This window comes from Nannobrachium achirus, assembly GCF_963921795.1.
Source record: "Nannobrachium achirus genome assembly, chromosome: 11".
Lineage (NCBI taxonomy): Eukaryota > Metazoa > Chordata > Actinopteri > Myctophiformes > Myctophidae > Nannobrachium > Nannobrachium achirus.
In genome coordinates this window covers 28,316,316-28,343,569 of record NC_137820.1, presented here as the reverse complement: position 1 = coordinate 28,343,569, position 27,254 = coordinate 28,316,316, and the positions used below count along the sequence as shown (strand labels likewise).

The following is a 27,254-nucleotide window of genomic DNA, read 5'->3' as shown; positions in this document are numbered from 1 at the left end:
AGATATAACCAGTGCCATGCTTGATAGAGTGGAGACGCGTGCAGTCTGCTTTTTGGGTCCGTTGTGCTTCACAGCAAGCGGTTCAGATGAACTGTAGCCGAAATGGAGTTATTATGAGCGGACCGGTTGTTTTTGAGAGTTAAATAAGAGACGATTATTGGAGAAAATAAGCCGCCACATAGCACGGGAACTCTGTGAAATGAATGCCAGCTTGCACGGCTGGTTGTGATGAAGTTGATTAGACGAACATAAGTAACGTCTTGTATTTGGGAATATAGGCTATAGGTTTATAGAGATGACAAAAGTTAAACAAACCGTTGATTTAATTACAATGTGTCCTACTCCTATATTCAAACAACTGCTTGTGCTGCTCACTAAACGTAGGCTATGTGTCTGTGCTTGGTGTGTTGACATCGCGTTCCGTTTTACATTTTCATTAATAATCACAATCCAAATCATATAACGTTACTCTTTATTTGGCGAAACAGGAGGCGGGGATGCTAAGATTTATCTCTCAGCCACAGCTTGTAGATCGGCTATTTCCCACTAGTTGTAACCCAGATTGACAGTCTGTTCTCTGCCTCATTCTACTGGTTAATCTCTTCAAATTTTAGCAACTAAGTTCTACCTGAAAAGGATGATCAGCACTGCCTGTCGTAACTTCTTAAACATTCTGTTTACATCATATTCATTTTCTGTGAGTCTCATGCTGCGAGTTTGCACACCGTGGTTTGAGCAGTGACATTGATATGCGCAGTTGGCTCAAAAGAATCCTCTACGTCCCGTCTGCGTCCCAGGGGAGATTAATTTGCGTCCCAAATATATATTTTTGCACCAAGACACACCAAGACACTAGGGTTGTTCGATGTGGCCTAAAAATAAAATCTCGATTTAATTCTCAGAAAAGTCGATTTTCGATTCCGATTTCGATTTTTTGGTAAAAGAATAATACATTGTTTCAACTATGTTGTTTTCATTTAAAAAATGCAAGGACATGATTTTTTTTCATTATTGTTTTATTTTTTAAATTTTTTATATAGCCAAATAGCAAAATCTAATGTGGTGAGCCCTGCCCAGTCTGACGTGTGCTGCACGACAGTGCACGTGCATCAAAGAAATTACACATCAGAGATAAAGTAGTATTAATTTGGTGTCGGACCTTGTCGTCCTGCTTTAGGAGGACCGGGCTGTGCACTTTTTGCCCCGTGCAAGGCTCCAATGAGTAAGAATTACCCTAATTAAAGTGAAAATCGATTTTACGATTTCTTATTTTTTAAATCGTCCAAAGGAAAAAATCCCGATTTCGATTAAAAATCGATTAATCGGAAAACCCTACAAGACACACAACACAACACAACACAACACAACACAACACAACACAACACAACACAACACAACACAACACAACACAACACAACACAACACAACCAGGGACGTGCTGGGCCCCTGATTCAGCCCGGGAAAAAAAGTTGGAGAGGCCCTCATTGCGGGCTAGAGATCTCTCTCTATAGCACTGCTGCTACTCAAAGATTTGCCATTTCAGATCATGACAAGTGACAAGCCAGTGGGCCAATTACATGAGTTATATTTCGTCATTGTCGGGTGGAAACCTTGTATGTCCAAAACCGTTTGTTTTGTATTCATCATTTTAAAAATGATTTAAACTAGTGAAAACAGCCGATCTACAAGCACACAACGCCTCGCGGTTCGGGAGTTGTTCACTACTTTTGTGCGACGGATGAAGCAGGGCTTTGCTTTGCGAAAAAATGTACAAATTTGAAACTTGGAGATACGAGGTTTCTGCCCGACATTGACGATTTACTTTGTTGGCCGCTCAGCCCCCAAAATGGAACGAAGGCCGACATTTTATTTAATCTTTTTTCCTAATGGCTGGGTCCAGGAAATGAACCGGCCGTTCGGGAGTTGTCCCGCTTTTCCCAATGGCCAGCACGTCCCTGAACACAACACAACACTCCCACAGGAGAGAGGGAGAGGCAGAGGCAGACAGAGGGACAGACAGTGGTGGAAACAGCTGTACTCACATTGCAAAAGTATCAATACTGCAATTGTAGAAATACTCCGTAAGGCTGAAGCCACAACGAAGTACCTATGAGAGTGGAAATCCCCATTCCGCCAATGCATTTCAATGAGAATGGAGCGGTTTCATGCCAGTAGAGGATTTCTGCAAAACCTGCTCCATTCTCATTGAAATGCATTGGTGGAATGGGAAATCCACTCTCATAGGTACTTTGGTGTGGTTTCAAGTAAAAGTCTGGTATTCAAAATGTACTCGAGAAAAGTACAAAAGTATTGGTATCAAAACTGATTATTATAAATACATTTCAAGTTTTCAAATGGATAAAAATCGTTTGAAAATAGCAGATCTACAAGCTTGATCTATTGTGATTTTAATAATAATACAAATCTACAAAGTAAATAGTAACAGTACAATATTGCCTCTCAGACAAATCTGACAACTTTGAAACCTATTAGAGTCACTTTACAACCAGACATCAACAACACTTCACCCTATGAAGTCCTCCGCCAGAGAAGTGAGGTGCTAATGGCTATGAGTGGTAAACATGGTGTGGTCTTAAGAGATACAGGCAGACAGTAGTAGTAGTAGTAGTAGTAGTAGTGCCTGCCTGCCTGCCTGCGTGCGTGCGTGCGTGCGTGCGTGCGTGCGTGCGTGCGTGCGTGCGTGCGTGCGTGCGTGCGTGCGTGCGTGCGTGCGTACGTGCCTCTGTATGTGGGCGCGTGAGTGTGTTGACTTTGTAGAATGCTTCTGGCTGAGGAGGCATTAGAACCAAACATTGTATAGTCTGAAGGAGATACTATAGGTGAGCAGTAGTGTGCATTGGTGCATGCACGTGTTGTTGTGGCCTGTTGAGGATGTACAGTCTCCCTCACTGTACACAGTACCTGAGTTTCTCTATAGCAGTGTTTCTCAAAATGGATTCCAGGGACTCTGTGGGTTCCCTTAGGGGGGCCCAAGTCTGTAACTCTGACTGTACAAATGAGAACAAATTTGGTTCCATTTGTACACTGTCAGAGCAGTGGTGGAAAAAGTACTCACAATCTTTACTTAAGTAAAAGTATCAATACTGCAATGTAGAAGTAGCCTACTCTGTTACAAGTAAAAGTCCGGAATTCAACATGTACTAGAGTAAAAGTATGAAAGTATTGGCATCAAAATGTACTTAAAGTAGCAAAAGTAAAAGTACAAAATGTTTGAAAATAGCCGATCTACAAGCTCACAACACGCCGCGATGCGACACTTGTAGATCGTCTATTTTCAAATAGCCAACGTATAAAATTGGGCTAAAGTGGTTTATGTATGTTAATGTACTAGGAGTAGAAGTTAAATTATTGGAATTTGGAAATACTCAAGTAAAGTACAAATACCTCAAAACTGTACTTAAGTACATTACTTAACTAAAAGTACTTCGTTATTTTACACCACTGTGTCAGAGTTAACGGGAGAAGGGGAGAAATGTGAAAAAGGGGAGACACTGCTCTATAGTCCTCTTTGTCATCTGTTTTCCAGCTCACTCGCATCCCATCCCATCTTTCCCTATCTCCCTATACGTCCCCATCTCACTACGTTCTGCTGTTCTCCTTCTGTTTGGTTTCCCTTGTGCGTCACCAACTGAACGTTCAGCCCATAACAATAACTTCATCTTCCTCTCCACCCTCCTCCTCCTCCTCCTCTCCGTCTCCCCTCTACTCCGCTCAACCGTAGTCGGAGGTCAGCACGCTCCGCTGCTACGAAAGGTCCATGTTGCAGCTTAAGGCTATATATAGGACGGTCCCTGGGGGGAATCACTGCTGTGTGATGGGGAGAGAGAGAGAGAGAGAGAGAGAGGGGGGGGGGGGGGGGGGGGATACGTGAGAGAGAGACAAGGAAAGCATGAAGGACAAAGCCATGGTCACTTGAATTCGTGACTCAACAGGCACAAGGAACGGAAAGTATTTTACTAGGCACTACACCAGTGATTCTGAACGTCCTCTTCTAATTTCAAGGACCCGTAATTTGACACGCACTGGGCCACTGGGCCCCCGTTTAATAAGATTTGTGTCTCTCCGCGAACCCAAATATAAGAACATTGTTCATTGTTATACATGATTTGGTCCGATATTGAATGTCATTTTGTCCAATTGCAATTTAGGCATTTAGCAGGCGCTCTTGTCCAGAGAGACCTACAAGAGTTAATGGTGTGAACCCTGTTCAGGAAATTGGAACATAAATGGTCACATACTGTAATTAGAGAGCAAAGAGAACAATGTTGTACCTCAGTAATATATCTATCAAATAACAGGTGACAAGAAGGAATACAAGGGAACATTGTGCTAGCCTGCTAGGGGGTGAGGTGGAGTCAACTCTTCGGTATTTACTGCTATTTTCCAGCAAATATCCTGCAAAAGCATTTTTTCCACAGGCTTCTTTCCCTGTTTGCATTTCTAATTTTTATGGAGAATGGAGCTTATTTTTGCAGAAACTCCACAAATAGCAAGAAACCACTCCATTCCCATTGAAAAGCAGAATCCACCTTCATAGGTACATTTAAACTTCAAAGTCAGTGAAGGTCATTAAAATAGCAAAAAATAGCTGATCTACAAGCTCGATGTTCTGCAAATCCCCTGAAAATCTACTGTCTTGCCAATGACAGGACATGTGAAGTGTTGAAATGGCACATCTGTTGCAACCGCAGATTGAACTGAACCTTGGTGGTTTGTATTTTTACTGTGTATGCAACCGTAGATTGAACTGAACCATGGCAGTTTGTATGTTTCTTTAGCACTGTGCTTGGGAACCTGTGCCAACTATCCAGGGAGCTTAAACGTTGCAATGAAAGTTAGCTGTCTGCTAAATGTCCTCTGGGGCAGTTCATTTAATTGCCCACTGTTCTTGTTAAATAGATATGGGCGATTAAACACTTAAACCATACAGTATATACATAGTTTGTTGACTGGGGTCTCCCAGGGGTCTTTAATTTAATCATGTCCCCTTTAAACCAAATCTCCTCACCGAAAACTGCTGAGCTACAAGCTCACAACGCGTTGTAAGATTGTTAGATCGGCTATTTTTGTTTACCTATTGTGACATGCTCAGAAAAGCCAAGGGACGATATGGGTTCTTGTGGTGTAAAGCCAAAATGAAAACGAGAGGAGAATTACTTTACTTTATTTGTTTAGATTAACGTGACTCATTTAAACTCCATCCGCAGTCCCCAAGTTACCCAATTGATTCTCGATTGCTGAAATGTGTGGTTAGCTGCTGACACAAGATGCTATAGTCACACACACCTCTTCCTGGTCTTTGGCGGGGGATCTCCGCAGGCTGCCTGGCAGAGATCCCTAACCTATCCTGTAGAACTTATTTGACCCCGCCTCTCGCTAAACGCACACGTCGGCATCGAATGCCGCCTCAAACTCTCCCGCAGAACCGCCTGTGTCATACAGTACATCTGACTCCTCACTGAGAGGGGTGTGGGGTGTGGGGGTCGCATCGCGACGCGTTGTGAGCTTATAGATCGGCTATTTTCAAACAGCCTAGGTATGAAATAGGGCTAAAGTGGTCTATGTATGTTTTATAATATTATAATTTATGTCTGCAAAGTAACTAGTAACTAAAGTTTTCAAATCATTTTAGTGGAGTAAAAGTAGGGGTTGCGTTTGGGGGGTTTAAGTAGAGGAAGCCTCCGTATCGTCAGCTCTTTGAGAGGCTGTTACCTGAGCCCCCAACTCTCAGCGTCTTTCAGGCTGACCATGGCACCACGACAGCGCCACACTGTCTCTGTGTGTCTCTGGACTGTGAGATAGGAGGGTGAAAAAAAGAGATATCGAGAGAGAGAGAAAAGGAGAGAGAGGAGATCGTTGTTGTCTGGCAGAAACCTCTTATCTCATGTGTATGTTCTTCCCGTGTCCCCGAAAAAAAACATGCAGTTGTCCCGGTCTCTATACTGCCTCCCCCTGGCCAGCTGGGGCGCCTGATGGAGGGGAAAGGAAATGGTTTGAATAACATGTTCCTTCCACACGCGACGTCCATTCGACATCCCGGCTTCATTCGACTGCTAGTCTCTCTCACACACACACACACACACACACACACACACACACACACACACACACACACACACACACACACACACACACACACACACACTAACTTAGTTTCTCTGAACACAGACAGAGAAGCAGATGCACACACCAGCCTTGTGCTGACACCTCCACACACATGGCATACTTTGTTAATAATAGCGATACTTTACAGAGAGAGAGAGAGAGAGAGAGAGAGAGAGAGAGAGAGAGAGAGAGAGAGAGAGAGAGAGAGAGAGAGAGAGAGAGAGAATACCTGGAAGTGACAGGCGACAGCTGAGCCCTGGCGTTCTAAAGATGCATGGAGGAGAAACAGACAGCTCACCCACAGAGGTGGAAGGATGGAGAGAGAGCGAGAGAGAGAGAGAGAGAGAGAGAGAGAGAGAGAGAGAGAGAGAGAGAGAGAGAGAGAGAGAGAGAGAGAGAGAGAGAGAGAGAGAGAGAGAGAGAGAGAGAGACACAGAGAGAGACAGAGAGAGACAGAGAGAGAGAGAGAGAGAGAGAGAGAGAGAGAGACAGAGAGAGAGAGAGACGGAGAGGACAGACAGTCAGGAAGCGATGGAGACAGGAGACAACATGGGGGAAGAGTCAGTGAAGCTGAAGGCTGTGAGGATGAGGAGGGAGAGGGTTTTATATCCTCGTTGTCGGTTGGAAACCCTGTATGTCCAAAACCGTTCGTATTGTATTTATCATTTTAAAAATGATTTAAAGGAGTAGTTCACCCCCAAAATGACTTTTTTTCTATTGATTAGTCATGCCATGGAGACTAGAGTTCAATAATATTTTTTGGTTTTTGTCGCATTCCTAAGACAAAAATTTGATTCAAGTAAATTTACCCCCATTGATTCCGGATGGTGACCCGTTTAGAAACGGGTCACCATCCGGAACGAATGGGGGTAAATTTATTATCACATTTTTGTCTTAGGAATGCAACAAAAAACTAAAAATATTATTGAACTCTAGTCTCCATGGCGTGACTAATCAATAGAAAAAAAGTCATTTTGAGGGTGAACTACTCCTTTAAAGTAGTGAAAATAGACGATCTTGTGCGATGCGTTGTGTGCTTGTAGATCTGCTGTTTTCGATACTTTTGTGCGACACTTTTGTATGATGAAGCAGGGCTTTAATTTACGAAAAAACATACAAATTTGAGACTTGGAGATACAAGGTTTCTGCCCAAAGGTGACGATATTTAGGCCACTGTTTTTCAGCATCTGGTACGGGAGCATTATGAGCTCTGTAACTCTGAGGGTGTACAAATGAAACCATTTTTTGTAGTTTACCTTTTGTCTTTGGGACACACACTACACTGTTACAGCTCATCCGCACTGCCTGTGGCAGCGCGAGTGACGCGACGCGATGTCCCGCGAAATACTCTCCTCATTTGGAGCATCGGTCATTGTGTTGCGACGTACCGTAGCTTGTACCAGTGGCAGGCAGCGCAGTGTTTGACAGTAACGGAGTAAATGTACTTGAGTACTGTATTTAAGTATAGTGTTCTACAACCAAGCACATCAATGCATGCAGTAAAAAGAGTTACAAGCTCATATAAATTCATTGTGAAAAATTACAGTAATTCAGTGATGTGGAAAATAAGTCAGGTACTCTTACTTTTACTTTTACTTGTACTTTAAGTATTCTTTAAAGCATAATTATGTACTCTTGAATACATTTGAGTACATTTAAAAGCGAGTACTTTTTTACTCTTACTTGAGTAAGATTTTGACTGAGCTACTTTTACTATTAGTGGAGTACATTTTGACCAGGAGTATCTCTACTCTAAAGAAAAGTACTGGGGTCGAGTACTTGGTCCATCTCTGGCAGGCAGCTGCTTCTAGGGAGACGCTTCCCTGTGATCTCAACCAATACAAAGTGTTTGGGGGCGGGACATTGACGCAAAACCTCGCTCAAATGGAGACTGCGAGCGACAATAGGAGGAGTGGACGACATTGCGGAAAGATTCGTTGTCGCTTGCGGTATGTCAGGACGGTCTCATTGAAACAAATGTATTTTAATGAGAATTTGTTGTTCGGGTAGCGGCGCTCGTGTCGCGGGCAGTGCGGGTGAGCTGTTAGACCTAGAACAGTGTTGTATCTGTGAATTTATTTTAGGGGGTACGCTATTGCAATGGCGTCACGCGCACGTCGCTTATCACCTACAGTACAGGAGTTAACAGGTCAGACGATGGTTTATTGATATGCATCCAGGCCTGTTCCTATGTTAAATCACCCTGGTGTGACACTACAGCTTTTGTAAACGTTGTTGAGGTGTGAACTTAAAGGGTTGTTTTTAACCAATGCATGCGCATTAGCGCATGCTCCTGCTCGAAAAGATTCAGGACGGCGTGGTACCGCGTGACCAATACAACACTGGCCTGGAACCCCTGTACGTTGTTATACCTTTCAAGCCGAGAAGACCTCTGTGTGTAGTTGTTGCTATATGCAGTTTATAGCAACATAGATTTCTATACTAATTTAATTTAACTGTGAGAGTGATATGACAGTGACCTACAGAACTCATAGTCCCGGCAACTGATATTACGGAGAGCTGCAAGGCATTATTGTCTCTGTAAAAAAAAAAAAAAAGCAAACATTAATTGTCCATTATTCACTGGTGCTGCGGCCATTTTGTTTGTTACGTGTGACTTTGTGAGGTGAGGGGGTGGAGCCGGGGCGACAAAATGAAGTCAGGAAAGGTTAGGTGAGAGAACATTTTCCGAGTGCTTTCACTGCGGGCTGTCAACCTGAAATAAACCCAATTATAATCTAGCACCCTCAAGCCTCTAGAAAATGTCCTCTTTGTTGCAACCTGTACACGTCCTGCTACAGAGTCGCACGGAAATATGTTCCTTTTATAACGAGAGACTTAAAAGCTGCTTATTTCTATTTGACAGGCACAGGGGCGAGAGGGGGGGGGGGGGGGGGTTAGGCCATGGAAAGGTCTGCTTTTAAAAACCCCACAGGAAATCTATTAAAAGCTTTACATAAGACTTATTTACTGGCTGCCCTCTAACCAGTGGCAGAAAGGAACTGCGTGAAAATGTACTCTAGTACTGTACTTGTGGAGCTTGCAGAGCGGGCCTATTTTAGAACCAGACGAAAGTTGAGTACTCTTACTTTGACATTGCTAGGTATATTTTGAGGCCAATACTTTTGTACTGGCACTCAAGTAACATTTTGAAATGAATACAGGACTGTTACTATTAACATAGTATTTCTTCTCCGTCTGGTGGAAACCTCATATGTCCAAAACTGTTACTTTTCAGGATTCAAATTCAAACGTATATAAAAAGGTAGCAGATCTACAATTAATATACGAAACAAAAAAACACAAAATAATGTGGAGATAAGAGGTTTCTGCCCGACAGCAACGATTTCTATGTTGTTACTCGATACTTAAAGGGGGCCTGTCACCTAAAGGGTTACTGTCACTTTAAGAATCATCTTAAAAAACAAGTTAATATTTTTATGATGTCATTGTGGGGATGTGCAATTATAAGCCAATCAAATTAATTGTCTGTATAGCCTGACTGTTTGACTACTTACTGTACTGGTCAGCTGTTGTTGGGGGGGGGGGCGAGGGGCAGATTACACTGTGACATGAGCTTCAGACTGTTTCAGACCGTTTTCAGAGAAGCTCATGTCACAGTGTAATCTGCCCCTCAACCCCTTTAGGTGACAGTACCCCTTTAAGTAAAACAAAATCTGAGTACCGGTACTTCTTCCAACACTGCCTCTAACCTCTGAAAGTCCTTCTTTTTCTGGCTCTGCGTTTCCAGCGTCCATCCATCTCTCTCTCACTCGCTGGACCTTTTCCCCATACTCATCCTTTTTTTCTCATTTGTCAGTCTGTTTTCCACCGCTATCACCTTTCTCTCTCTACCTCCCTCTTCTGCTTTTTTCACCCCGTACTTTCCGCGTTTGCCCGATGAACTCGCACGGGGGCAAAGCACAAAGTCAGCGTAAAGTAAACAAACGCGTGCCCACAAAAAACGCAAGGATAGCAATGTGATCGCCTGACACATAGGACCAATGAAGAAGTAATCCGTTTAAGTAAAAGTAACAATGCTACAAGTGTTATACTGTACCTCTGTGCTATACCTTTTTGACTAATACAGTTTTCAATCATTCAATCATTCAATCAATCAAACAATCAATAAAAGGTAAAAATCCTGTATTCAAAATGTTACTTGAGTAAAAGTGCAAGAGTATTGCCATGAAAATATATACTTACAGTAACAAAGTAAATGTACTTTACCCTTTCTTAATTTGTCAAACGTACTTGAATTGCCGATCTGTAGGCATCATATTGTGACACACATTTCTTTTTTATTGTATTTCCTAAGCTAAACATTTGATGACCAGGTTCCCTATGGAGACACAAAGCGCCTGTTTTGTTCCCTATGGAGACACAAAGAGCCTGCTTTGTTCCCTATGGAGACACAAAGCGCCTGTTTTGTTCCCTATGGAGACACAAAGAGCCTGCTTTGTTCCCTACGGAGACACAAAGAGCCTGTTTTGTAGACACAAAGAGCCTGTTTTGTTCCCTATGGAGACACAAAGAGCCTGTTTTGTTCCCTATGGATACACAAAGAGCCTGTTTTGTTCCCTATGGAGACACAAAGAGTCTCCTCAAATTATTGGCTTAGGAATGTGAAATAAAACTAAAAAATATCCATGAATTCAAGTCTCCGTGGGGTGAGTAATCGATAGACAAAAAAAGTCATTTTAGGGGTGAACTATCCCTTTAAGTGGTAAATATGCTGTATGTTTTGTACTGATAATCTAAATCTGCAAAGTAACTTGCAACTGCATCTGTAGTGGAGTAAAAAAAATGTGCCTCTAGGACTTAGTGGAGAAGAAGCAGAAGTGTTGAAAGAATATGAAATACTCAAGTAAAGTAAAAGTAGCTCAACACAGTACTCAAATACACATTGCCTGACGCAATAGGACTGTAATGTTTGGACCAGAAGATCTCTCATGGTTAATTCATGGGTCCATAATTGCTGCACCTCTGGCGCTGTGTAGGATGCTTAGTTGACCATTACATCGCCTGGATAAAAGGATAAAAGGACCCCTTCATGGGTCAGGACTGACTGTCTGCGAGAAAGCCTGCTGATGCTGACAGAACATGACATCCATTATGCCCGGTTTCTACTGGGTTTGCCTGCTGTGGTGGAGGTTTCACCGAAAATATCCAAAATAGCTACAAGCTCACTCGCAGCACGTGGCGCTGCGGCGCGTTGGGAGATTGTGGGTCGCTATTTTCAGCAATTGCGGCTGTCATGATTATGACATTTCTACATGACGATTAATTGTCACTCAAATAATTGCATTTCTGTTTGGCTTGTATAGGCTTTGAAGTTGCACACGGTAGATATGATACATAACCTAAATATACAAAGAAATAACAACTTTATACTTAAAAAAGAACATTGATAGTGGATGCGTCACGCGACGCTTTGTGAGCTTGTAGATCTGCTATTTCCACTATTTTTGAAAAGGTTTGAAAATATATGACAATTTTTCATCATGCAAACGATTATGTAATAATTGTGATGACGGGCCTATCGGCAATACTGCCGGGGCAACGACAGTAAGTGAAAATCACGCTTGAGGGTATGAATAAATCAAGGCCAAGTGGTGATTACCATGCCCTGAAAAGACTTTCTCTTTCTCTCTCACCCCCGTCATTTGGCGTGAGGAAAAAGGCCCCGGGAAGGAGTTTGTGGCCGTGTTTTTGCGTTCCAGATCACTGCGTTGGGGGGATTTCACTCCCCTGATTGGATGATTGCCTGTGGCACTCGGGGTGGGCGGGGGAGCCAATGGAAAGCACCGAATTAAACAATTTGGTCAAAATGAAGCCAGGTTTGACTCTGTAAATCATGGCCGGATTAGCCATTGGCCTCGTCGGGCATCTGCCCTGGGGCACATGCCAGGCAGGGGCACAACAAGTTTGAGAAAAAGAAGACGGAGTTCAGTGTCTGAACGTCTCTTCCTGAAGCGCGGTGTAAACAAACACCATGCATGCAGTTTATCTAAATACCCGAATTAAACAGCTGTTTCACAGCTTTTACCACCTTGGATTAACTACAGACATCCGTAGGACTTTTACATTTACGATACCTACCGACGTAGGCTACTAACGTTTTTCGGCGCTGTTCAACAAGGCTGGATAACACATTGTTTTGTGTCCCCATGTGTCAGTAATGTGGGGACATCTGATCTGATCACCTCCACATAAAATTGAATAATTTGGCGCAAGGTAAGACATACAGTATGGATTTATTTAACTGTGCACTGAGAAAAGTTAGCCAGTCTTTTTTCTCCTTAATATTGGTAGTTGCTGGTTGCTTTTTTTGTCTGTTATGGTGTCATATGTGTTGAATTTGTACTGCCAATAAATCTATGGTGTTTAGATCCATAGTAAAATAAATACATTGAAGGTGCGTGCACTAAGTTGAGGTCGCCCTGGGGCACCTCACAGGGTTAATCAGGCCCTGCTGTAAATGCTCTAGTTCTATTGTAATTTTTTTGGGGGGGAGGGGCAGGTTCGTACAAAAGTTGGTGTTTCCTGTTGTCGCTGTTTTTTTAATTTGCTAGTTTAGCTCCAGAAACACAGACAGACAGACAGCAGGCGCACGCACGAACGCACAAATACACATGTCAGGAACACAATGGAAACAAGTCCCCAGGACAGGCTCGGCTGGTGAAAATAGCCGATCTACAAGCACACAACGCATCGCGAGGCGTTGTGTGCTTGTAGATCTGCTATTTTCACTAGTTTTGTGCTATAGTCTTGGAAGATAAAACAGGGCTTTACTTTACGATAAAACGTTGACATTTTTAACTCAGAGATACAAGGTTTCTGCCCGACAGTGATGATATAAAACTTAAACTGAGGGGGCAGGATTTGCAACTGAGTATGAAAGGCCCTGCAGCTCTGGCACCCCAATGGCGCCAGTCCTGCCCCAGGATTTTTTGGGATTATCTTTTTAGCCATAATATCACAACTGTATCTGTGCTGGTTACATTTCTGACTAATAAAGGTCTGACTAATAAAGTTCTGACTAATAAAGTATTCAATCAATCAAAACTCGCACATGCACACGCACACACACGCACGCACACACACACACACATACAGACAGACAGTCAGACAGACAGACAGACAGACAGACCCTCTTATAGACGACTAGAGCCTCCCTACAGAGCCACGCCATGAATTGAATATTGCGAAATAATAAGATCAGAGGAAATAATAAGAACAGTATTGCATTCCTTTATGTTTTTAGGAATAAAGTCTTGCCATCTGTAAAATGAATAATTGAGTCCAGCCAGTAATAGGGAGACGTACAAAACATTGCTTTTCACACAAAGTGAACAGCCTTGTAATAGATTTTCCTTTCTTAAACAGATCTGCATAACCAAATAAATCAAAGTGTTTTAAAACATGAATCACTGTTTAAATAAATCTGAGAAAAGGATAACGCTTTCATCAGGCACTAACCCTGAATAATAACGACATGCCAAGCACCACCAGCCTTATGTTGTTGATTAATTAATGTCTGCCATGTCATGAAAGCACATTGTGTTTCATTCTCAATGATGTCACCGAGTTTATAAAAAAAAAACATGTATAGCAATTATTGTATAGTCATTATTGAGGAGACTAATCGGTTGCCAATTATTTAGCAATAAAATGTGTTATTGTGGTTTAGGGATTCCATTAATTAATCCTTGTGTCAAGTCTTGGATGAAGGGAGCTTCTCGTTGTTCATGTTCTCTGAATAAACTCTAAGTAAAAAAGGGGGGATAATTCCTTTGAACATTTCATCTAAAACTCAGCCTGTTGGTACCGACTTGATACATTTCAGCCTTCTAAAAGCATCTTCAATATACATTGTTATGATTGATGATCGTGACTTCTTCTAAAATGTGTCTTGTTTTACTCTTAAATCACTATATACTGTAACAATGACGTCTGTTTCATCATATTGGCGTCGCCGTTAGCGTTTGTACTAGGCCATCTGTCTATAGTCTAGCACTCAAAGTGCCATATTATTATCAAATGTATCCAACAGAGAGTTCATGTTGTTCATGTTCCTGTTTGTTGCTGTATCCATACATGTTTACCACCAAAACGAATTGATCATCATTGAGTGAGACAACCAACAAAACAAAGTGCCCATTTGGGAGTCTTCAGATTCTCTCTATTTGTTTGTTGTACAAAAACTAAAGTCTGCATTTTACTGGAGCTTTGGCTTGCCATGGTTTCCTCTGCCGTCAGTGTGTGAATGGGTGAATGTAAAGCGCATGGTAAAGCGCTTTGGATTAAAGCAGAATATAAATGCACTATTTACAACACAGCACAGTTCCAAGGGTAAAAGGTTGGGAGCCACCAAGGTAGGCATACAGATTCCGCCTTTTGCTTGTAGTGTGTTCAGTGTTGCCAGATTTTGCGAGAGAAATAAGCAACCAGGTCAGGTGTATGAAAAACATGCCCGGAATAGGTCACATGACCACTTATATCCATAGGCTATTTGAAAATACAGTAGCCTATCTACTGCTGTTTAAAATGTGTACGTTCTTTCCCAAAGTAAAGCCCTGCTTCATCATACAAGGCCGTTGCACAAAAGTAGTGAAAACAGCAGATCTACAAACACACAACGCCTCGCGGTGCGAGGCGTTGTGTGCTTGTAGATCGGCTGTTTTCACTAGTTTAAACCATTTTTAAAATGATAATACAAAACGAACGGTTTTGGACATACACGGTTTTCACCCGACAACAACGATATGGATATTGTCTGGTTAAAACAGGCTAGTAGACCCCTGCTGTTCTGTTCCCACAACGTGTTGTATACTTCCAGTATGTTAACGAGGTTAAACAGACAGCCAAACTCGGTTTTCACGAGCCAGGAAGCGAGCGCCTTGCTCCTTTTAATAATTGCAATCTTCAGAGTTACAGGTGAAAATCGTGTAAAACTGTAGCAAACAGAAAAACAAAGACAAAGAAATGTCTTAGCTATCATCAAAATATCACTCTATGAATTTAAGCTGGCTAATACATGCTAATATGAAATATAAACACAGCTACATGTAATGAAATGCTAGTCTCTGAAAAGTAGCCGATCTACAAGTTTCCATTAACATCATATTTCTTAACAAACATGAATTATTTATATGAATTTGCTCATAAACAAATCAAAACAGTGTACAGAAAGTGAATCATGTCCAAACTTACAGCCATTGCTTTCGAAGGTTCATAAAGATTCAAGATACAGAAAACACTGCCATCATGTGCTTGTCAGCTTGTTGTATAATGGAGTCTACTGGGTTACTGAGCTTCTTCTTCCCAGCATGCACTGCTAAACCACTACTGACATGTCAGAATAAGAGTCTGCTAACCTTAGCATTTCAAAATAAAAGCACCTCATTGGATTACTACAAAATAAACACACAAGCAATGTAAACTTAAGTTTCTAACATGAACATAAACATGAACTCAAACCGAGGGCAGAACACTCCCCGCCTGGCATTACTGATGCCACTACAATTTCTTATCTCAGTCCTTTTCTAGGAGGATGATGACATCAGAGATGGGCCTCAGGTAAGTCTTTGAGGTGCCCTGGGATGATGTCCTCACTTCAACTTTGCGGACCCTTCCATCGGTCCCTGGAAAGGTTGATGTGACCAAAGCCATTGGCCATTCATTCCTTGGTGCTTGACTTTGTTTAAGCAGCACAACATCTCCGGTTTGCAGGTTGCGTTGTGCCTTGTGCCACTTGCGTCTTGAATGCAGAGTGCTGATGTACTCATTTCTCCATCGGCTCCAGAATTCGTTTGCAAGTGCTTGCACTTGTCTCCACTGGTATTTCAGGAGATCTTTTCCAGTGAAGTCTCCTGGTGGAGCAGCTAAGCTTGGCTTTTGGGTCAAGAGCATGGCAGGAGAAAGCAGGATAGGTGCTGCGGGATCTGATGAGACGGGAACCAGTGGTCTTGCGTTGACTATCGCAGATACCTCCGCCATAAGCGTAGAAAGTACTTCATGTGTCAGGCGAGTATGCTTGTCTTGCAAGAGCATGGAGTCTAAAATCCTGCGTGTTACGCCAATCATGCGTTCCCACACTCCTCCCATGTGGGACGCATGTGGGGGATTAAACTTCCATGTGCAGCCATTGCTATGGAGATACCTCAAGATGCTGGTCTGTTCATCATCAGGACGTGCCATGCCGAGTTCTGAACTGGCAGCAACAAAGTTGGTCCCCCTGTCTGACCAAAGTTGCTTCGCTGGGCCTCTGACTGCGAAGAATCTTCGCAAGGCGTTGATGCAGCTGCTTGTGTCCATTGACTCTATTAGCTCAATGTGTACTCCTCTGGTACTCATGCATGTGAACAGAATGGCCCACCTTTTATTGTGAGTTGCACCTCCGCGGGTGCGTCGAGTGACCACTGTCCACGGTCCGAACACGTCTAGACCGACGTAAGTGAAAGGTGGAGATGTGTCAAGCCGCTCTGGGGGGAGGTCAGCCATCTTCTGTATTTCTAGCTTCCCCCTGAGCTTGCGGCATATCACACAGTGATGGAGGATAGAGCCAATCAGCCTCTTGCCGGCCACAATCCACAGACCAGCCGCCCTGATGGCTCCTTCTGTGAATAGTCGTCCCTGATGCTTCACTTCCATGTGATGGTGCTTCACAAGCAATTTGGTCACATGGTTTTGCTTTGAGAGGATGATTGGGTTCTTTACGTCTGGTTCAATGGAAGCGTGTCTGAGACGTCCTCCGACTCTCAGTAGACCATCGCTGATGTAGGGATCAAGGTTCAAGATCGAACTTGAACTAGAGACTTCTTTATTTGCTTGAAGAGCAGCATACTCGTCTGGATAGGTGTCTCTTTGAACAGTCTCAAGGATGAGTCTCTTTGCAGCTGCAAGTTCCTCTGGAGTGCGCGGTTTGCTGCATTGATGCCATCCCTTACATGTGTGCTGTGATGCATCTGTAGAATCCGCCTTGTAGGAACGTGCCTGGTGAATCAGGTAGGAGACAGCTCTTAACAAGGATTCCCATGTTGAAAAGCACTGGAAACGTTCAGATTTGAGCCCTCTGGCTTCAACATGGGTAGAGAGAGCGGTTACTTGTGGCTTGACTTCCACGTCGACTTCAGGGTCTATCAGTTCAAAGGGCTTGTGCACTTTAGGCTCTGTAGGCTTGCGAAGGAAGTCAGGTCCCTTGAACCACATAGTATCCATGAGCTGCGATGCAGGTACAGACCTGGTAGCCAGATCAGCTGGGTTTTGTTCCGAAGGAATATAGTGCCACTGATCAGGTGATGTCGTCTGGCGTATACGCTGCACACGATTATGCACGTACACGAAGAAGCGTTTTGTGTCATTGCAGATGTATCCTAGGACCACCTTGCTGTCACAATAGAACTTCACAGCATCTGGCTTGTGGTCCAGTTCATCCAGGATGACGTCCGCCATCTCGACCGCGAGGACAGCTCCACATAGCTCGAGACGGGGTATTGTAGGCTCTGGCTGTGGTGATAGTTTTGCTTTTCCAAGCACAAATCCAACTACACAATGACCCTCTTCAGTGACAGATCGTAAATAAGCTACTGCCCCTATGGCCCAGCTTGAGGCATCGCAAAAGAGACACAGCTCTGTGTATGTAGATCTTAAGAGGGACATTGGTAGATAGCAGCGGGGTACTTGGAGGCTGCTCAGCTCTTGCAGTGATGATTTCCACGCTTCCCATGTGGGCATTTTATCATCTGGAAGAAGGGCATCCCAATCTTGGACTCCACTGGAGAGCTCTCGCAACAACAATCTGCCTCTGATTGTCACTGGTGCTGCGAATCCCAAGGGGTCGAAGATGCTATTGACGACAGATAGCACTCCCCGGCGGGTGTAAGGCTTGTCAGTCACAGCTACTTTGAAGGTGAAGGTATCTGTGCTTATGTCCCAGCACAAACCCAAACTCCTTTGAGCAGGCAGAGTCTCATCGTCAAGACCCAAGTCTTTGATGTTTGAGGCCAGTTCTTCTGGTTCGAAGGCTTGCATGACGGTAATGCTGTTTGAGGCGATTTTGTGCAGTTTCAGGTTCGACTCTGCAAGTGATGCACAAGTACGCTTCATGAGGTCTATAGCTGCGGACTCTGTTGGAAGCGATATGAGACCATCATCCACGTAGAAATGCCTCTCAACGAAGTGCTGTGTGTCGGCGCCGTACTTAGGCTCACCTTTCTGAGCAGCTCTCCGCAGACCATAAATAGCTACCGCCGGAGACGGGCTGTTGCCGAAAACATGCACCCGCATGCGGTACTCTTCTACCTCCTTGGAGAGGTCGTTATCCTTATGCCATAGGAATCTCAAGTAGTCCCTGTGGTCGTCTCTCACTAGGAATCCGTAAAACATTTGACGAATGTCAGCTGTGACTGCGATGGGTTCCTTCCTGAACCGCACTAAGACCCCTAGCAGTGTGTTATTTAGGTCAGGACCTGTCAGCAACACTGAATTGAGGGAGACACCATGCTGTTGGGCACTCGAGTCAAACACAACGCGTATCTGCCCCGGCTTCTGGGGATGGTAGACCCCGAAAATGGGCAGGTACCAGCACTCGTTCTCTTCTTGGACAGGTGGTGCCTTCTCTGCATGCTTGTTCTCAAACAACTTGTCCATGAAGGCTGCAAACTGCTCTTTCATCACAGAGTTTTTGTTCAGAGTGCGTCTCAGGGAACTGAGGCGGGACAACGCTTGCTCTCTATTGATTGGGAGCAGGGGACGAGGTGACTTGAATGGCAGTGGAGCCACCCAATTGTTCAGTTCATCCTGATGAACCTCTTGATCCATAATCTCCAAGAAGGTTTCATCCTCGAATGACATGGCGTACTTGTTATCGTGAGCTGTACGTTCAAATACTGCATGCCCTAGCTCGTCTCCAGCTGGCATGGGCTTTGATGGGCGCTTGGGAAGGTCATGCTTGTGCTCCCCGCCGTAGCTTGGTTTCTCCTTAACACGGATGTTGTTTGGACAAGGAGTGAGGAGAGATGGACGTCCATTCTGCAGGACTTGGGTTCTGAAGACACTTAGAGTCGGCTTGTGAGCATTGTCGATGCACACCTCACCAACAATTACCCAGCCCAAGTCGAGGCGCTGAGCAAAGGGTGAATCATGGGGCCCATTGACTTGTTCTCTCACCTTGTGCACCCGTATCATGTCTCTCCCCAGCAGGATCATCATCTGAGCGTCAGGGTCTAACTTGGGGATGCACGGAGCAAGATGCTTTAAGTGGGCATGTGCAAGCGCCACGTCTGGTGTTGGTATTTCTGATTTATTGGTCATGATTTCATTGCACTCAATGAGAGGTGGGAGATCCAAGCATTCGCCTCCGTTGACTGCTTGGATTTGAAAGCCTACAGCTTTCCTTCCTGTCATCTCTGTTGTGCCAGCACATGTCCTCATCAGATATGGTGACAGGCTGCCTTCAATCCTGAATAGTTGGAAAAACTCAGAGCGGGCCAGCGAGCGGTTGCTCTGATCGTCAAGTATGACGTATACCTTGACGGAGCGGTCTGGTTGGCCTCTAGGGAAGACCCGAGCTAAGCACACCTTAGCACAGGACCGAGCAGGGCTGCCTTTACCACAGACTTTGGTGCACCGTGCCGTCACCTCAAGTTGGTTGCCGTCTTGTGGTTCTGCATCTGCTTCTGGTGTGGGTGATGCAGAATTAGGCTGAGGCTGGGAGGTGCTAGGATGCATAGCAGAGCAGTGTCTGTCACTCTGGCATTCATCACATTTCAACGTTATCTGACAGTTCTTAGCCAGGTGGTTTGGAGAGCAGCACTTATAGCAGCGCTTGTTTTCTTTCAGGATATCCTTCCGTTCTTGAAATGGTTTCAATTTAAAGGCTCTACATTTAGCCAGAGGATGTGACTTGTTGTGCACTGGGCAGTATCGAGCAGGATCACTGTCTTTCTTCTCAGTCTCTGCTGCACCTGTGTTATCTGCGTCAGCAGTTGCAGAAACATCTGTCTTATGCACGGATACAGCAGACTTGAATCCACTTTGTCTTGTTGGCGTTCTCTCGCTTTTGTTGTAAGGCTGGCTGTTGGTTGACAGGACGAAGCTTGGGTCATTTCTGGCCTTAGCCTGGCCATAGATAAAGTCAACAAAGAATGAGAAGGGCGGAAAGATTACTTCTTGTTCTTCCTTGTAGCGAGAACCGGTGCTGAGCCATTTTTCCTGTAGGCCTGGAGGCAACTTCTCTACTACTGGCTTTATCCCGCGAGGCGTATCAAGATAGCTGAGGCCGGGAAGATGTCCTTCGTTCTTAGCTGCCAGCACCTCCAGGAGAAGATCACTAAGTTCTCTCAGTTTGACGTTGTCTCTTGCAGACAGACGTGGGAAGTTATCCAGTCTTTTAAACAGAGCATTTTCTACTATTTCAGGTGTAGCATAGCATTCTTGAAGTCTCTGCCAAGACAGCTGGAGGGCAGCTTTGGGATTGGTCACATATACAGAACGGATCCTTTTAACATGCTCTGATGACTCTTTACCGAGCCACTTTACTAGGAGGTCCAATTCTTCGCTATAAGTAAGGCCTAAGCCCCGTGTTGCATTGAGGAATGAGGACTCCCATGCTCTATAACTTTCTGGTGTATCATCAAATTTTGAGAGACCAGTAGTCACTAGCTCTCTACGTGCGAGGAATTTTGCAAAATCTTCCATTTGAAAGGGGTTGGATTCTTGCGAAGAACGCTCAATGTGATCAAAGTACTGTCGAGGAGTATAATATTTTTTAGGAGGAGACCGATCGTATTTTCGAGGGCTAGGGTCATCATATTGTTTGTGTGGGTTAACTGATGGCCCTGGGATAAACGTGCGATCCAATGCCTGAGCACGCTCATACATTGAGGGTTTGAAAATGTGTGTGGGGCTTTTCTTCATGTCCCCGGCTGGAATCTGTGGGGTGGGATTTTTATCATGAGGATTTAACATTTCCTTGTGCAGTGGCAAAGCAAAATCTTGAGCACGGAGCTGTGTTTGATGTTGCACATAGTCCGCTGTTCTTTGTTTGACCACTTGTGATGGGACTTTACTTTTTGCACTTGGTGCATCTTCATCCAACCAACCTGCCGCTTCCTCTAACACCTCAGCTTTTGTTTTAGCAGCTGCCGCTTCCCCTTCAATTTCCAAAACCTCCAAATCTGCCTCGAGTGTAGCTTTATTTGCATCTAGTGTAGCTTTTTCCAGGTCTAGTTGAGCCTGTTGCTTTTTTATCTTCTGCTGTTCTTTAACATAGGCAACCTTGGTATGGATTGCTTCAGCTGAGGCTCTGGCTATGGCAGCCTTCTCAATGACGGAAGCCTTTGTAGAAGACGAGGTTTTATTAGAGGCTGCCTTTGACCTTGTCTTGAGTGAAAACTTTGATCCTGATTCAGCCTTGTCATCTTTAGCATTGTTTTTAGATTTGAAACTCATGGCTGTGTCCTTGTATTTTCTTTACACCCACTGATGGCTTGGCTTTTTACTGTTCTGTTCCCACAACGTGTTGTATACTTCCAGTATGTTAACGAGGTTAAACAGACAGCCAAACTCGGTTTTCACGAGCCAGGAAGCGAGCGCCTTGCTCCTTTTAATAATTGCAATCTTCAGAGTTACAGGTGAAAATCGTGTAAAACTGTAGCAAACAGAAAAACAAAGACAAAGAAATGTCTTAGCTATCATCAAAATATCACTCTATGAATTTAAGCTGGCTAATACATGCTAATATGAAATATAAACACAGCTACATGTAATGAAATGCTAGTCTCTGAAAAGTAGCCGATCTACAAGTTTCCATTAACATCATATTTCTTAACAAACATGAATTATTTATATGAATTTGCTCATAAACAAATCAAAACAGTGTACAGAAAGTGAATCATGTCCAAACTTACAGCCATTGCTTTCGAAGGTTCATAAAGATTCAAGATACAGAAAACACTGCCATCATGTGCTTGTCAGCTTGTTGTATAATGGAGTCTACTGGGTTACTGAGCTTCTTCTTCCCAGCATGCACTGCTAAACCACTACTGACATGTCAGAATAAGAGTCTGCTAACCTTAGCATTTCAAAATAAAAGCACCTCATTGGATTACTACAAAATAAACACACAAGCAATGTAAACTTAAGTTTCTAACATGAACATAAACATGAACTCAAACCGAGGGCAGAACACCTGCACTTTAATGGCAATCTTCAGCGTATAGCCATAATGTTTTCAGCAGCTTTCTTTCCCTAGGTTTTCCATTTATTTGAGAGATGGGTCATTTCATGGTAGTGGTTGAGGGAAAATGGGCTCAATTTTATGTTTGACTGAAGCTGGAGAGTTTGCTGTAACATGTAGTTACTTTTATGACTTCTTTGTGACTGCTTCTCCTGCTTTTTAAGAAGGACTCAGTACTGCTGCATAGCGTTGAGTGTGTTCATTGAGTGGAGTGTGTTCATTGACTAAAACTATGACACCATGACTATCGTTGACAACCTTTTTTTTTACAGAAAACTAAATAAAAACTAAGCTACGATGACTAAATATACTGAAAATGTTTTCAACAAATACAAAACTAGACTAAAATGTTAGGGAGGTATCAGTGGAGAACAAATCCAGTAGAACTATGACAAGTCATTTTATACTTGGCTGTACGTGGGTGACGCGCTCTGAAAATTAGCTGCTATTCTCGGCACAGAGTATAAATGAGACATTACGATGCCACGGAGGCCTGCAAACGTACGTTTTATTAGACTAAATCAACTGTTAATTTGTTTGACTAAAATCTGACTGTAGTCTATTTAGACAACTAAAACTAGACAAAGTGAAACATTTCAGATGACTAAAACTAAATGGAAATGTATTCAAAAGACAAAGTAAATCAAAATGTGCTTTCTTTACTTGAGTACAGTACTTGAGTAAATGTGTGTGTGTGTGTGTGTGTGTGTGTGTGTGTGTGTGTGTGTGTGTGCGCGCGCGTGCGTGCGTGCGTGCAACCGTGCGTGCGCACTGTGTATTTTCCTGTGTTAAGGTCCATTCCCACTGGGCCAGATAACAGATAGAAAAATCTCTTTCTCCAGATATTTTTCCATTCAAGTGGATGGTAGATACAGATAAAAAAAAAAAAAACTATCACAGATATTCTTTTTATCTGTGATAGTTATTTTTTTGTATCTGTATCTACCATCCACTTGAATGGAAACATATCTGGAGATAGAGATTTCTTTTATCTGTTATCTGGCCCAGTGGGAATGGGCCTTTAGACTGGCTTCAGGTGGTGCTTCATGACAACCACCTGCGGTGTATTCTTGCTTTTCTCCCACCCGCTGTGCACACCCACCCACTGTCAGATGGGTGTACGTGATGTGCATCCTACAGTACATCACACTGTTTGTCTACATCTTGTGTGTGTCTGTGTGCATCCGTGCATATTTACGTGCTTGCTTGCCTGCGTGCGTGCATATGTGAATGTACGTCTGGGTAAAAGTACACTATTCTTTGACTTGGTTTATTATTCAAGTTATTGCAGGAGTCTAGAATTTTTGAAAAACACATTGAGGACTATTATGTGTTGTTTTGCAGCAGAAAATAACACATCTACAAGCTCACAGCACGACGTGTTGTAGCAGATCGAAACGAGGCGATTCGCGCCGCGTTTCAAGCTTGTACATCTACTACATTTGAAGCCTTTGGTTGATGCTAAAAATATGGACATAAGAGGTTTCTGTTCCGACAGCAATGATAAGAAGGAATAAAAATGCGTGCACGTGTGCGTGCATACGTGCGTGTGTGTGTGTGTGTGTGTGCATGCATGCGTGCACACTTGTGCGTGCGTGGAAACAGCTCCCGCGGGGCAGTGCTGTCTCACCATCTGTCCTTGCTTCGTCCTGTGTTCTCCCTGTGTAATTCAGACAAATGTCAGCCTCGTCACACTCCTCCCTTCTCCTCCCTCTCCTCCGTTCCCTCTGACTTCGCTGTCACAGCTCTCTTCTTTCCGCGGCGGTGGGGACAAACTGTGTGTGTGTGTGTGTGCGTGCGTGCGTGCGTGTGTGTGCGTGTGCGTGCGTGTGTCCGTGTGCGTGTGTGTGTCTTAGTTTCGCTGATGTCTTCAGATGTTATACGCGGGCTGTTTCTACAACAACACCTTCTCTTCCCTGCGTGTGTGCGGTGGAGAAAAAGCAAACTGCCTGTTCAGCCGTAAAAACCCAGCAGGGAACCCAATGCAATGACAGTGTTGTTTTGTTTTTGTTTTTTTGTGACATTGCGATTTCCCCCCCATTTAATGGTAGGGGGAACATGGATGCTGTCATTTGGGGTCGCAGGAGATGGCAATTCACTTGCTAGTGTTTGCATTTAACCTCAGGTTCTGTTATTTTCGATGGGCTTCTCTGAGTGCATCTCAGTCCATGGCCAATGGCCATCCATCTACATGTGACATGTTACACACATGTTAACTCTTTTACCGATATGTACGTTAACGTTCGCCCCATTCTGTCGGGTTAATTTCGTCAATACGAACGCTCGTTCGTTTGTTCGTTCTTTTACCTTGTTTGAGCACTGTAAGCTGATGAGGGGTCGCGCGTGTGTGTACAGTAAAAACAGCTCCCGTAACACTGCTCTCAAATCTCCACCACACATAAACAATAATGGATGGTTAAATAACTTCCTGGCTGTTTTCTGTGCACCTGATCTAGAAAATGCATTTCCCTGACTATACGCGGCGAGGGAAGTGCCATTTGTACAGCTATAATCGAGTATTTAAAAAAGAATCTTTGGGAAATAATGCATTGATAATTTTTCTATAACATCAAAGGTAAGCTACTTTTAAGCTACTTTGATGGCAGCAGCACAAATAAATAAATAATAAATAAGGCAGTAAAAGAGTTAAAGATGTGTGTTTTCTTGTCTGCCCAACCATGCATTCATTAGCCACTTTCAACCTGGCATCCCTATTTTGGGCATCTCATTATAGGCAAGCATTTTGGAAAACGTTTCTTCTTTGTTGTTGTTGGTTTTTCGTATCCCTCTCCCCAATGTAGTCTTATGCCAATTAATTCCTCCACACACACGTTTGTGTGTGTTCGTCACTGCTGCTGTACCCTCTACTCGCTGACTTTAATTAAACACTTTAATTAAAAATTAAACTTTCCCAAATATGGAGATGTCTGACATCATAGACCACATGAGACTGACACAGTATGTACATATATGGGCATTCCAAAATATGGGCTTAATATTGATGACATCATGGATCTCCATATACAGTATTGGCATAAAAGGGACAAGGACGGAATGTACAGTATTTGTGTGACTCGCCTTCCAGTTGTATCTTTCTAGTTCTGAAATGACATGCATTGATGTGTGTTGTGTTTGTGTGTTGGCAGTATAAAGGCCAGGCCAACCTACATGTGTTTGAGGACTGGTGCGGCTCCTCTGTGGCGCAGCTCAGAAAGAACCTGCACTTCCCCCTGTATCCTCATGTGAGTATATTATACACAACAATACAAGCCAATAGGGGCGTCACACCAAATTCTGGGCCCTGGGTACAAGGATTCACTGCGGGCCCCCATGAATGTTAACTATTGAAAAATAGCAGATATACAAGCTTGTAGATCTGCTATTTTTGAAAAATCGTGAAAATGTGTGCCAAGAAACCTATGTTTCCATGTCAGTGATGCTCAAACTTTTTCATGTGAAGGACCCCCCATCTAAAAATATTTAGTTCCAGGGACCCCCCCAGAAGCAAAATTTGAGTTACAAATGTTCACTTAAAAAATACATATATTCAAAGATTTGCACACATTTTCACGACTTATCAAAAATAGCAGATCTACAAGCTCGCAGAGCGGCACTCGGTGCCACGCTGTGAGCTTGTATATCTGCTATTTTTCAATGGCTAAAGTTACTAGGGCCCCTCCACCTTGGGCCCTGGTAACTCAGTCCCACTTTCCTACCCCTTGTGACGCCAATAGCGGTAACTCTCCGTTTGTTTACCCCTCCTCGTGGGGGTCTCTGTGTTGTTTCTGTTCATCTGCCGAAATCCAGTATTCCCATTCCAGCATACTGTAGCTGTCATTGATTTTCCTATAGAAAAAAAGGTCTAGTCAAAGCTGTTTTGTTCGACTGAGGTAAACGCCTTGTCTTTTCCCTGCCTGCATGTTGTGTTTGGGTTCGCCTGAGGGATTTGATCTAACCAGTGGTGAAAGAACAACTGAGAGGTACAAGTAGCAATAGCAAAACAAAAAAACTTGTATCTGAACTGTACTCTCTTGTGCTTTTCCTATGCGAACTGCTAATAAAGCAGTCTGACAAACTTCTTCTACGAGCTCTGCTGTTTTCGAATAGATAAAGTACCTCAAATAGGGTTGAATTGGTTAATCTACAAAGTAATGGGTAACTAAAGTTTTCCAATAATTGCAGTGGAGTAAAAAACAATATTTGAGATTTAGTGGAAGTATTAAGAATCGAAAAATATATATATATGTAGTATAGTGTCGTTGTCGGGTGGAAACCGTGTATGTCCAAAACCGTTTGTTTTATATTTATCATTTTAAAAATGATTTAAACTAGTGAAAACAGCCGATCTACAAGCACACAACACCTCGCTCCGCGAGGCGTTGTGTGCTTGTAGATCTGCTGTATTCATTACTTTTGTGTGACAGCCTTGTATGATGAAGCAGGGCTTTGCTTTGCGAAATAATGTACAAATTTGAAAACATAGGAATACGAGGTTTCTGCCCGACAGTGACGATAAGTAAGTATACAGTACGTAAAGTATAGGTAAAGTACCTCAAACCTGTGCATAAGTACAGTACGTAATTGTAGTTAGCTATACTTTCCACCAGTGGCTGTAACAGTGTGTGATGGTGACATCTGCGTTGTGTTGTGTTGTGTTTGCAGACCAGAACCACGGTGAAGAAGCTGGCGGTTGCTCCCAAGTGGAAGAACTATGGCCTGAGAGTCTTTGGCTTCCTCCATCCTTACAAAGACGGTAAACTGTCTGCTCATTAGCCACCGTTTCTCTGTGTCCCAGGGGCTGAGTGCCCTCGAGCAGAGCCTTTTCAAAGTCTGAGACAGTGGGCCACCATTCAGACAGGAATTATTCTCTCTCTCTCTCTCTCTC

The 27,254-nt window shown here is 43.5% G+C and overlaps 1 protein-coding gene across 1 annotated transcript in view; it reads left to right on the top strand.

The window, feature by feature from the left end:
* The window catches only part of b4galnt4a (beta-1,4-N-acetyl-galactosaminyl transferase 4a), a gene marked incomplete at both ends in the record, with an annotated part of 477,817 nt that overhangs the window by 260,208 nt on the left and 190,355 nt on the right, over positions 1-27,254 (top strand). Inside the window, 2 exons of the mRNA XM_080736977.1 lie at positions 25,516-25,611; positions 27,032-27,122. Of these exons, the coding sequence (XP_080593103.1) occupies positions 25,516-25,611; positions 27,032-27,122 (187 nt within the window). The remainder of the gene's footprint in view (positions 1-25,515; positions 25,612-27,031; positions 27,123-27,254) is intronic.